Source organism: Saccopteryx leptura, chromosome 3, assembly GCF_036850995.1.
Source record: "Saccopteryx leptura isolate mSacLep1 chromosome 3, mSacLep1_pri_phased_curated, whole genome shotgun sequence".
Taxonomy (NCBI): Eukaryota; Metazoa; Chordata; class Mammalia; order Chiroptera; family Emballonuridae; genus Saccopteryx; species Saccopteryx leptura.
The window spans coordinates 101,017,291-101,030,489 of NC_089505.1; the positions used below are offsets into that span (position 1 = coordinate 101,017,291).

Sequence of the window (13,199 nt, forward strand, 5' to 3'; positions counted from 1 at the left end):
TAAAGGTCCTACGGTCGTGAGTACCTAACGCCCCCACCCCAGAGTGACAAACCAAACCCACAACCGCCCAGAACGAGAAAATCAGCTGTGCGAGCCAAGTGCGCGCGCGCCCAGACCGCGCCCCGCCCCCACGGCCGCGCGCCAGGGGCGGGACCGCTTCCTGACGGCGTCTAGTTCCCGCGCACCCCTCCGGGCCGCTGACCCCGGGCGCCTGCGCCACGCGCGCTCCGCTGGAGGAGGAGGCGGGGCAGGGCGGGAGCGCGCGGTGCTGGGTGCGCGCGCGTTAGGCGATCAGCTTGGCTCTGACGCCGCTCGCTCCCGGGCCCAGGCGGTGGCTCCCGCTGGCGTCGAGGGCGTGGCGGTGAGGCTGCGGCGCACTCCTGCCCCGACTGCCGGGTCGCGAGTCTACCCAGGCCGGGCTCCTCGTGGTGCCACGACTCCGCGCAGCCCCGTCGGGCCGCCCGGCCTCCGCCCTGGCTGCCTGCCTACCTTCTGCAGCGGCCAAGCGCGCAGGTGAGTTCTCCCCTTCGCTGCGTGGGGCGGGCCCGTGGCATCTCCGAGCAAGGTATGTATGCAGTCATCACCCGGGAGGGCGGTGAGCACGGGGTGCGGAAAGTTAAGCAAAAAAAAAAAAAAAAAAAGGTGAAAGAAAAAGAAGAAACAGTCCGCAGATACCCGGGAGGGGTGGGCGCTCTGGTCCCAGACCGTCGAGACCCTGCCGCGTCCTTGCCTCCAGGTCCAGCCCCCTTTGCGTCCAGCGTCTCCTCAGGCAGCTCTGGGTGGTGTCTTGGAAAACAAAACCAAGAAAATTGTCCTCTCCCCTCCACCAGCAGTTTCTCTCAAACAACTATTTGACTTTTTGAAAAGCTGACAGGCCCAACCTGCTCCTGAAAGCAGGCCAGGTGCAGTCGGTAAAACGGAGGAGACGAGAAGTTGGAAGCCCTTCTTTCTCGCTTCTCCTCCCCCGTCTCGCACGGATAACCATCGTATTCCTAATTCGCCAACTTCTTGAAACTTATCTGCTTCCATCTGCTGCCTGGACCCGTAGAGCAACGGTGCTGTTTTCAGGTTTGCTCGTTCCAGCTTCCGTGCAAAATCTGATCATCTCCTTCAAGGATTAGTAGGAGTCTCGTGTAGGGAGCAGTTCATATCTGTGTTTCAGATACAAACTAGGATTAAAATGATATTTTAGCGTAGTGCTCAGAGCCCAAAATATTCATCCCCCCCTTACTGAAAATCAGCACACTGCATGTATTCTAACTTTTTGTAGAACTCTGCATTTGGTAAGAGAAGCAACTGACTTATTTGTAGCTGTGATTACGCATGATTTTAAAGAATTTATTTAAGACGATTTCATTAGCTCTGGTTCTGTATATTAAATTATAAAAACACAGTGTTGTGACTGAGGATACAGATGTTTGCGTGTCACGTAAATTTGTACTTTTCGGTGAGGATTTTATAATGGTACTCTAGAAGTGCACTTTTGATGCAGGAAGACAATGAAAGGCCTGAAAACTAACAGCCCCTTTTTTAGCCATGCCACCTGGTTTACATTTTACCAGATGGGCAAACCTTTTATTTCTTAATTTGGGAAGAGATTTCAGTGCTTTTAGGGAAAACAAGATTTTTCCCGCTTTTGAATTGTAATACTATATTTGTAAAGCTTTTAAATATGTAAATGTTAAGTGTTACAGATGAGAACAAATTTTGCATGGCGCTGGAGCAGCGATTTTCAACTTTTTTCATTTCATGGCATACATAAACTAATTACTAGAATTTTGCAGCACACCAAAAAAATATATCTTTTGCTGAGCTGGCAAAAAGAAATAGGTATAATTCTGATTCATTCACACCATACAGCTATTGTGTTGGCTATTGTCATTTTTTTAATTTGACAATCTAAGGGAAAAGAAGTCAGTGCCCCAGACTAAGTAATCAGGTATTGCATGTTTTTAAAAATTGTGGGAGAAAAAAAATTGTGACACACTGGTTGAAAATCACCATGACAAAGGATTGCTGGTTGAATTCAAGACTTAAGCCAAACATCATGAAAAATAGTGGGTTTTGGAAATCCATTAAGCTGAAGCCTGTGAAATAATGGAAACTCTAAAGTTCAATATCATTTGTTATTTAAACCCAAAAAAACCGCAGAAGGTGGAGGTCAGACAGTGGATCTCCATTTTTCTCTTCGAATGTAGTTAGAATGAGGGAAAATGAATTATATGCAGCGGAACAAGTAGCATCAGTCTTTTATATCTCTGCTTCAGTTATTCTTTAAAATCTATTCTTTTCCTGTGTTCTGACAGTTGATTTGTGTTGTTTATTTTTGTTCTCTCTCACGCTACAAGTACCACCATTCCCAGCAAAGCACTGAACCTCAGTGATTCTAACAAGACCAATTTGAGATTATGTATGAAAAGAGGGCTTATAGGTAATTGAAACATACAAAATTTTTTAAAAATCTAGTTTCTCCTGTTTTACTTTACAGTTGTACTAATTTTATTTTTACTATAGCTATTAAAATGTAGTAAAATCCTGCCTACTGTATAAATGGTAAATGAGTAGGGAATAAAATAGAAGGTATAGAATTGTACGATAGCCATTCAGAATCCCACACTGACAATCCTGAGGTGTTTCTTTTTAAAAGAAATTTAGTCTAAATTTATAATTTAGAAGTTTTTAAAAGGAATTTAGTAGCTCAGCAGCATCTGGGAATATGTGCCTTATGTTATATGTGAGAGAACAAACAAAACAAAAGCCAAGTGGCTTTCCCAAGGTTATTCAGCAGAACACTGTAGAGCTGGAAATGGCATACTTGTTTGCTTCCAGTATTGTTCAGTAACATTTTGAACACATCAAAAAATAAGTGCCGCTAGCCTGTGGTATTCTAAATGGTCATCAAGTTGAGAAGCATATTATTTTCAAAAATTACTTAAAAAAAAAAAGCGTGGAGTAGGAGGAATTCTCCTTTTCTGGTTGGAACTTAAAATGCAACAGTCAAATCCTTGTGCTTGACATTTTGGCTTGATGGATTACTTTTGTCACAAGGCTTGTGTTAGCAGAGCAAATGGTCATGCTCCTTGGAGTTTTCCACTCATTTGATGTTTCCATTGAAGAAACAATTTGCCAGAAGCCAGCCACATCTCCAGTTGCGCTGGAGATGATGCTAAAGCCTGATTAGCACAGACTTTTGCTTACAGAAGCTGGAGGGTATTGGTTCAGCGCTTTCTGTTCAACCAGTTCATACTCCCCTGGGTTAGTAAACTGAGAGACTGTTGAGTCTTGCAGTAGTTGGAGTTGGGGCAGAGTTAGCGATAACTCCAGTAATAACAGCGCAGCAACAGTATACGTTTCTAATTTTTTTCTTCCCTTTAATAAAACCAACTTTTTAAGCACCAGCTGAATTACTTTATATTTTCTTTATACATGTGCTAGGATTGTCATCTCCACCGGCTGACTTTGATCACATCTCTTGCTATTAAAATCTAACTGCATTTATAATGTCAAAAAATTATGAAATGGTTGACAATGTTGACGTAAGCTCTATCCAAAAATAATCTCATGGCTTGCCTTTAGCAAGGGAACCATCATCTGAACAATAATGTCTCTAATACTGTGTGTACTGAATTACAACATAAAATTTTGTGAGGCCTATTTCAGCTAATTCCCTGATGTTACATCTGTAAACGTTCTGATACTACAGCCATATAACGACTGCTAGTGGCTGCTTGGGAGCTGCTTTTATTGATGGGTCTGTGCTTAAACAGTTTTCTTAAAATGGCACAAAGTGTTTTATTTTTGTAGGCATTATCAGTTCCACCAATGGTTCTGATACGATTTGGGTCCTTCCAACCCAACAATGTATTGATATAGGTTGTGCCTATATAAAAAAGTGCTTATTATTGAGCACTGATTATGTATATGCAAAGCATTATTCTGAGCACTTAGTGTATATTCTTTCATTTAATTCTTCTAATATCCAAGGATTATTGTTGTCCCCATTTTATAGTTGAAGAAACCAAAAAAGAAGCAAAGCTATTTACCTAACAGAGTAGAAGGGGAGCCACAGTTTAAATCTAGAAAAGTTATTATGAAGCCTGATAACAAGTCTGATGGGGTATACTTAAAGACTGTTCAGACTTGCCTGACCAGGTGGTGGCGTAGTGGGTGGAGCATCAGCCTGGGAGGAGCCAGGCTTGAAACCCTGAGGTCACCAGCTTGAGAGCAGGCTCATCCACTTTGAGCCCAAAGGTTGCTTGCTTGAGCAAGGGGTCACTTGCTCTGCTGGAACCCCCCGGTCAAGACACATATGAGAAAGCAGTCAATGACCAACTAAGGTGCCGCAACAAACAATTGATGCTTCTCATCTCTCTCCTGTCTGTCTCTCTGTCTGTCTCTCTTGCTAAAAAAAAAAAAAAAATACCATTCAGACTTATTTGTAGGTATTGTGGTATTTCATCAATCCATCCTTATAAACTATCAAATATACAGTAATATATAAGGGAAGAAAATGTAACAAGACTACAAAGATTATTGAACTATCTTGGGACAAAAGGCAAATAGTAATTTAACAATAATCTTAAAAAAAATGGAAGAGAGAGCCCTGGCCAGTTGGCTCAGTGGTAGAGCGTCGGCCTGGCATGCAGAAGTCCCGGGTTCGATTCCTGGCCAGGGCACACAGGAGAAGCGCCCATCTGCTTCTCCACCCCTCCCCCTCTCCTTCCTCTCTGTCTCTCTCTTCCCCTCCCGCAGCAGAGGCTCCATTGGAGCAAAGATGGCCTGGGCGCTGGGGATGGCTCCTTGGCCTCTGCCCCAGGCGCTAGAGTGGCTCTGGTCGCAACAGAGTGTCGCCCCCTGGTGGGCATGCCAGGTGGATCCCGGTCAGGCGCATGCGGGAGTCTGTCTGACTGTCCCCGTTTCCAGCTTCGGAAAAATACAAAAAAAAAAATTTTGAAGAGAAATAGAAAGGGTATTATTGAGATAACTGAAAGAATTTTAATATAGACTGACTTAGACAACAGTATTTACATCAGTGTTAAATTTCCTGGTTTGGCCTGACCAGGCGGTGGCGCAGTGGATAGAGCGTCGGACTGGGATGTAGAGGACCCAGGTTCGAGACCCCGAGATCGCCAGCTTGAGCGCGGGTTCATCTGGTTTGAGCAAGGCTCACCAGCTAGAGCCCAAGGTCACTGGCTCTAGCAAGGAGTCACTCGGTCTGCTGTAGCCCCCCAGTCAAGGCACATATGAGAAATCAATCAATGAACAACTAAGGAACGCAACGAAGAATTGATGTTGCTCATCTCTCTCCCTTCCTGTCTGTTTGTCCCTATCTGTCCTTCTCTCTGACTGTCTGCCACAAAAAAAAAAAAAAATTCCTGGTTTGGGTAACTGTAGTAGTGTGGGTTATGTTAGAAAATAATATTGTTCTTACACATCTTACTCCCAGTGGTTTAGGGGGATAGTATATATATGTATAAAAAGAATGATTTTAAAAATAGGCAAAAATGGAAGTAATTGGTAACTCTGGGTTGAGTATACTGGAATTGCTTGTACTATTCTTAAAGCTTTTCTGTTTGAAATTATATCCCCTTCAAAAGAGTTACCCAGAAATGAAGGTAGAAAACAGGAAGTGAAGGTGTAATATTCTAAGAATTTTTTTTTAAGTCAGGTGAAGGATTGTTTCCTGTGCGCTGATTTTTTTTTTTTTTCAGGCGTTGGAGGAAGGAACTTGAAACAAACCAAAAAAAAAATTATCAAAAATAACTTGACTTTCTGAAATTTCAAAATCTAGCCATTCAGAACTCCCCAACTCTCCCATGTCTGAAAAAAAAACGGGCACAGTAGTTTCCTCACCTCTTTTAAATGGGTTGGAGGTAGGGGGACATTCAAAACACGAGTGCCTATGAGAGCTAAGATCCAAAGATGGTCCACTTTTAGTGATATTGAAAGATAAATTGGGTTTGTTATATTGTTTCTCTGCCTAAAAACCTTCAGTAGCGTGCTGATACTGACTGGGTTTTATGTCAGAACTCTGTAAGCTTGTTTTTATGGGTTCCTCGCCCATGCCTACCTTTCTCACTTGTCTCGTGCTGCCCCTACCTAACACAGACACTGACCACACTGGATCACATGGTCTTTGTGCGTGCTGATCTTTCTGTCTTCCTGCCTTTGCCCGTGAACTGTTGGTTTTGCTTGGAATACACTCTCATTTTCTTGCTGAAATTCCATTTATCCTTTAAGTCTCAGCATAACCTCCTTTGGGAAGCTGTCTCTAATCTCATGCAGAATTGAATTTTCCTTTGTATGTGCTGCCACATCAGTGGTGTAAACTCAGTACTCTCTGCTTTCACCCAGCCAGCCTTATTAAGCACATACTGTGAGCTAGAAATTTTATCAGGAACTAAGGATTCAAAGGCACTCATGGCCTGGTAGGTAGGAGCGATTTGTAAACAGATAGTCACAAGATAAGTCTATAACAGACAAACAAGCAAAGTGCCATGAGAGCTAAGAACTCCACCTGAAAACTCAGGTTGACAAAGAAAAGATTACAGTGAAAGCCACAATGAGATGCCCTTTTCCCCTCATCGGGTTCCTTTCCAGATTGGAGATCTACAGCACAATAATCTAATTAAACGAGTAGGTTTAAAACAATTGTAGTACCTGTGGGCTAATCAAGTAGATAATATTCAATAGAAGTCTAGAACAGTGGTCAGCAAACTCATTAGTCAGCAGAGCCAAATATCAACAATACAACGATTGAAATGTCTTTTGAGAGCCAAACTTTTTAAACTTAAACTATATAGATAGTTCCGTTGTTATTAACTTAATTAGGGTACTCCTAAGTTGGCCTTTGCTAAAAATGTCCTCAATCTGATTGAGCCGCATGTGGCTCGCGAACCGCGGTCTGCCGACCACTAGTCTAGAACTCAGGAGAGGGAGGTGGAGTCTGAGTATATAAGTTATACAGAGCAGTGCTCTTCCGTGTGCTCAGGCAGGAAAGACCCAGGGGCAGATCACAGCCTCTTGGGAGTGTGTACCTTTTCCAAACTCCCCATCCCCTTCATTGCCCAAGATTCTGTTCCTGCTTCCCAGTCAGCTTTTGGTGACCACCTTCCAGGGCTGAGATCATTGTATGAAATGGGAGACAGTATTGATCCACACGTTATGTGAGTGCACCATAGGGAGGCAAGAAACAAAGTTGAGAAGCACTGGTGGTGAGGTAGTTAAATGCTTGGGTGTGGAAAAAACCACCCAGGAAGAGGAAGAAGGGGAAGAAGATGGAGAGGAAACCTCAAAGAGACAAACTGTAAAGTGGGGAAAGAGGAGCCAGTGACAGAGACAGTTGACAAAGAAGGAGAGGCAGGAAGGACCAGTACCCAGAAGGCAGTGGCCCAGGGAGGTCCCAGAGGGCCACTGGTGGGCGACAGGGTCTCGTGCTGCAGAGACAGGCTGAGGCCTGCAGTTAGGTTCCAGGTGAGAAGAAACCATTGCTATCCACAGTGAGGGCAAAGGGTAGTGGCAGAAGTCCAGCAACACGGAATTCAGGAGTGGCTGGAGTTGAGGAAGTGAACTCAGCAAGTCCATTACTCTTTCCAGGAAGCTGGTAGGAAAGGGGGAGGAGAGACAGAGAGGTCGATTTGAGGGGAAGGTCGAATCTGAAAGGAAGATTTTCTATCTTCTTCTTCTTTTTTTTTTTTAGATGTTATTTATTCATTTCATAGAGGAGAGATAGAAGGGGGGAGGAGCAGGAAGCATCAACTCCCACACGTGCCCTGACCAGGCAAGCCCAGAGTTTTGAACCAGTGACCTCAGTGCTCCACATTCACGCTCCATCCACTGTGCCACCACGGGTCAGGCAATTTTCTTTCTTCAACATCGGGTGGATGAGGACAGGGAACCTTGTCGCTGGGAACCTGGTCCGAGACATGTTTTACTGAAGAAAAGGAACAGATGGAAAAGGAGAAATTGCAAGTATAGGGACCAGTTAATGGAACAAGATCCTTCAGCAGTGGCTAGTGTTGGGAAGAAATTCTTGTTTTGTGAAAGCTCCTTGAATATAGGAACCATGTCTTACTTACCTAATATCCCCAGTAATCCCTACATGCACTAGGCATTCAAAAAATGTTTATAAAAATGAGTAAAGCTTTTACTTTTTAGAATTGTCTTTCCTGATTGATGTAGTAGAATAACAAGAAACCCCGCTATTTTTATCCTGTAATTAACATTCTGCAACGTGCTCTGTGTGAGCAGTAGATATGCAGCTTTTATATTCTTTGCAATAAAAGGGAAAATATATTGGGTAATAGTGAGGTAATAATAATCACAATCACTTAATTTTTCTGTGCTTAATATTTCTTGAATTCTTCATCTTTAGATGTGTTCAAGGCACTCTGCTTGGTGGGTGTGGGGTGCAGTTCATTGGGGGAGACAGCAGAGACATGCACATAAATAGTCCATATAGACTCTCTTCCACTGGTTGACAGAGGGACACTGTCAGCTCCACCCTTTGGGATTAAAAATACTGATTTTTAAACATTCAAAAAAGTATATTGTTTTGATTGTCATCTATGTTAGATTTTGCCTACTGTAGATATTTCTAATATTAACAAAGACTGACTTTATATAAAACTTTTGGTTCTGTGTAACTTAATTCTTTGAGAGTATATTCAAAAAAACCAAATTGGTGAAGGAAGGTAAAGTCAGCTCATCACAGACCATATTTCAGGGTGCAGATGGTGAGTGAATCAGTGTGGGTTTTATTCTGCCGTGCCAGTTTTAGTGTTGTAGACCTAAAACCCACAACAAATATGTGAAGGCAGTTCTGGTTCACATTTCCCTTCCTACGCCTTGTAAGCTAGTGTACATATTGATGTTATCTTATTTTGTATTATCTTTTTTTTCCTCAATTTCACTAGAAAATCTTTTGCTCTTTTTTTTGTATTATATTATTGCCATTGAACACAAAATATGCTAAGCAAACCAAATTAGTTAATACAGAATTCACGTATGAAGACTGTAATGAGTTGATTTAAACGCTGATTTATCTTTGCTGATTTATCTTCACTGAATAAAATTGTTTCCTTTGATGCATTGCTGCCTTGAGAATTGACTGGAACATTATTTGGCCTTCAAAGTCTTATCTCTGTTGTTTCTTCTTCTTCTTTTTTTTAACAGTAGGTGCCTGGTAGACATCTTAGAACTTTAAAACGGAAAAGACCTGCTTTTAGGGGATAATGCTGAGGGACACTATGAAATCTTGGAATGATAGCCAGTCAGATCTCTGTAGCAGTGACCAAGAAGAGGAAGAAGAGATGATTTTTGGTGAAAATGAAGATGATTTGGAAGAGATGATGGATTTAAGTGATCTGCCTACCTCACTTTTTGCTTGCAGTGTCCATGAAGCAGTGTTTGAGGTGCCAGAGCAGAAGGTAGGCATACATCCTACCTTTCTCTGCATTTGGTAGCATGTTGAATGTACTGTATGTATTCGGGGAAGCAGAGTAGATGACTGCCCGTTTGCAAGTTTGTTACTGGTCCATGACAATCACAGAAAGTGCGTATCAACCGTTAGACATTGCTACAGCATTTTTATTGTATTTTATAAGAGTGTCAACCTGCAACAGGGAGAAATATTTAAAAATTGGTCCATCCCCACAAATATTTTGAGAATTACTGGTTTATAATGAATCAGGTTTTACTAAGCGTGTTCATTCATTCATTTATTTACTTTTCGAACCTGTACTTAAGGAAACTACTGATTTTTACTGTGGCCTCCGATTACTTGGGAGTAAGTTCACAAAAGAAGGAATTTTTTAAAGACTTTTTTCTGGGGCTAGTTACATAATTAAGACTATTTTATTACTTTATTGTAACAGTTGTTAACATTTCTTGTTTACTTTTTATAGTTTGACTTGGGCAACATGATTGAGTTTATTTTTTAAAGGTTACTCTCCTTTAGTTTATTTATTATTTACCTGGAAAGAGAGAGGTTTTGTGTGTTTATTTTTCCATCATGACTTCACAAAAGCCTGTAGGCCTCAGCCCTACAGAAGTCAAATAAATAGTTCTCCCATTGGTTTAAATTTTGCACGTCCCATTCTGAGACTTTTTCTCACAGTGCTCTCAGCAGCTCTTTCCTTTTGTATCTGTGTACTCACGGTGTTTTCCTGCCAGTAACTTTCCTGAAGCATGACTCCATGTAGTTTGACTCAATACATACTTGAGTGTCTCCAATGTGTAAGGCACTGTTCCAGTTGCTTCAAGGGACGGAGCAGGAACCAGCTTCCGCCTCAGACAGTTTAGTCCTACAGTGGAGATGATAAGTCATTTAATGTAAGATGGAACACCACTGCCTTTAGAGACATTGAAAGTACATTGGGACCTGACCAGGTGGTGGTGCAGTGGATAGAGCATTGGACTGGGATGCAGAGGACTCGACCCAGGTTCGAGACCCCGAGGACTATGGCTTGAGCGTAGGCTCATCTGGCTTAAGCGAGCAGTCACTGTCTTGAGCCCAAAGTCACTGGCTTAAGCAAGGGATCACTCACTCTGCTGTAGTTCCCCAGTCAAGGCACAGATGAAAAAGCAATCAATGTACAACTAAGGTGCTGCAACAAAGGATCGAAGAATCGATGCTTCTCACCTCTCTCTCTGTCTGTCCCTATCTGTCCCTCTCTCTGATTCTCTCTCTATCTCTGTAAAAAGAAAGAGAGATGGAGGGAGGGAGATAGAAAAAAGAAAGAAAGAAAGGGAGGGAAGGAGGGAAGAAAGGAAGGAGGGAAGGAAGAACAGAAGGAAGAACATTGGGGTGTCAGAGGAGAGAGGATCACAACCAGTTAGAATAAAAGATCTTACGGAAAGATGGCATTGAAGGAGAGCTGTGAGCATTGGGTAGGAGGTGAGCAAGGAAAGGAGAGGAAATTCTGGCCAGAGGGAAGAGAATAAACAAAACTGAAATCACTAAGTGTGAACCACTTCAGTGTGTAGTAAGCAGTTCAGTGTGGCTGGTGCATACACAGGTGAGATGTAGCCAAAGTCAAGAGAAGTCAGGCAGGAAAGGTGAGTGTGGGCATTCTGCAAAGCTCAGGAGCTTGGCCCTTTGTGGCACATAGTCTTGTGAGCAAAGGAGTGACAATTAGCGTTACACTTTAGGGAGATCACCTAACAACTTGGGAAGGCAGAGGGGGGAAGGAGAACAGCCCCAGGGAGCAGTTAGGAGAGAGGATGCTGAAGACCCGGAAGTGGGACTTTGTATCAGGAGAAATTCTAGTAGCAGGTCAGTGGATTTCAGGTTAGATACAATTCTTAGTCATTGTAAATTTTATATAAAAGCCTTAATGGTAATGAACTTAAAGTGTGAAATATAAAATATCAATATAGTAAAGTTATATGTATCATTAATTGGATATAAATGTGAGGAGAATCAGATGTTCCCTTTACATTTCTCTTCTCGTTCTGCTGTGATTTCTCCTGGAATAACCCGTTTATGCAGGCCATCTACATGAGTGAAAAGAACAAAGCAAACAAAACCCATTTCTGGTGGATTATAAGCAGGATAATTGTGATTGCAATTAAACACTTTTTTTAAAGATTTTATTTATTCATTTTTAGAGAGAGACGGGAGAGAGAGAAGGAGAAGGGGGGAGGATCTGGAAGCATCAACTCCCTTGACTGGGCAAGCCCGAGATTTTGAACCGGCAACCTCAGTGTTCCAGGTCGACGCTTTATCCACTGTGCCACCACAGGCCAGGCCAAATGCTTTATTTTTAAAAGAATTTTAGGTGTTTCTTCTGACTTGAAGAGCTTTTTGTCTTGATAATTTTGTAATTGTTGGAATGAACTTTTTTTAAAAAAAGTGTATATGAGATGAGATGGGAGAGGAAAAGTACAGGATATAATAAACCATAAGAAAAATAAACTGAGGAAAAGGCTTATCTCTTCACTTATATTCCTGCAGCAGCACAGAGGTTAGTTTGGTGCATTTGCTCAGCTAATCGGTAGCTCCATCAGGAGCACTGCTGCTTTGGCCCCTAATTTTTCTGTAACAGATTTGGATTTTTCCCAGTATGATTTTATTTACTTGTTTGTTGTTTTTTAGCCTAGTTCCCCCCCCCCCCTTTTTTTTTTTTTTTTTTGTATTTTTCTGAAGTTGGAAACCGGGAGGCAGTTGGACAGACTCCCACATGCGCCTGACCAGGATCCACCCGGCATGCCCACCAGGGGGCGATGCTCTGCCCATCTGGGGTGTTGCTCTGTTACAACCAGAGCCATTCTAGCGCCTGAGGCAGAGACCAGAGAGCCATCCTCAGCGCCTGGGCCAACTTTGCTCCAATGGAGCCTTGGCTGCGAGAGGGGAAGAAAGAGACAGAGAGGAAGGAGAGGGAGAGGGGTGGAAAAGCAGATGGGTGCTTCTCCTATGTGCCCTGGCCGGGAATCGAACCCAGGACTCCTGCACGCCAGGCCGACGCTCTACCACTGAGCCAACCGGCCAGGGCATCCCTTTTTTTAAAATAAGGAAAACTTAATCAGGCTTCTGATTGAGCATAAAAGCTTTTAAAAATACAAATTGACTTTTTATAATGTAAGAAATAGGACTGTTCTTTCTGTCTTAGATCTGTGTGTCTGAGAGGACTCAGTAAATGTTAATGCAAAGCAATATTGTTGAAACGATCCAACTTTATAAACAAAAGCACATGATTTTTGGATTATAGTCCCTTCACAAAGTACTATCCTAAAACTCTCTCTACTGATCTGCTCACCATAGAATATATGATCTGAGTTGTTTTTCTAATGATAATGGTTAGGGCAGTGGTAGTCAACCTGGTCCCTACCGCCCATTAGTGGGCGTTCCAGCTTTTATGGTGGGCGGTAGCAGAGCAACCAAAATATAAATCAAAGATTTAACTATAGTAAGTTGTTTTATAAAGATTTATTCTGTCAAACTTAGCGAAAATCCAACATAAAGTACTTGGTAAGTAATTATTATTATATGTTTTAACTTGCTGTAACTCTGCTTTATAAATTTTATAAAGTAAAGTTACTTCCCTACTTTATAAATCACCATTACTGTGGAACCAGTGGGCGGTTAGAAAATTTTACTACTAACAGAGATACAAAAGTGGGCGGTAGGTATAAAAAGGTTGACTACCCCTGGGTTAGGGTATATAGAATATAGAAAACATCTCTACTTGCTCTTTTGG

At 42.3% G+C, this 13,199-nt stretch overlaps 1 protein-coding gene across 2 annotated transcripts in view; it reads left to right on the forward strand.

Moving 5' to 3' along the window:
* The first annotated feature begins 255 nt into the window (after nt 1-255).
* Nucleotides 256-13,199, forward strand: part of RCAN3 (RCAN family member 3) — a 38,344-nt gene continuing 25,400 nt past the window's right edge. Inside the window, exons 1-2 of one of the 2 annotated variants that reach the window (XM_066375453.1) lie at nt 256-513; nt 9,175-9,428. In XM_066375453.1, the coding sequence (XP_066231550.1) occupies nt 9,234-9,428 (195 nt within the window). In that variant the 5' untranslated portion in view covers nt 256-513; nt 9,175-9,233. Of the gene's footprint in view, nt 566-9,174; nt 9,429-13,199 lie in introns of both variants that reach the window. The other variant, XM_066375454.1, reaches the window with a different exon arrangement.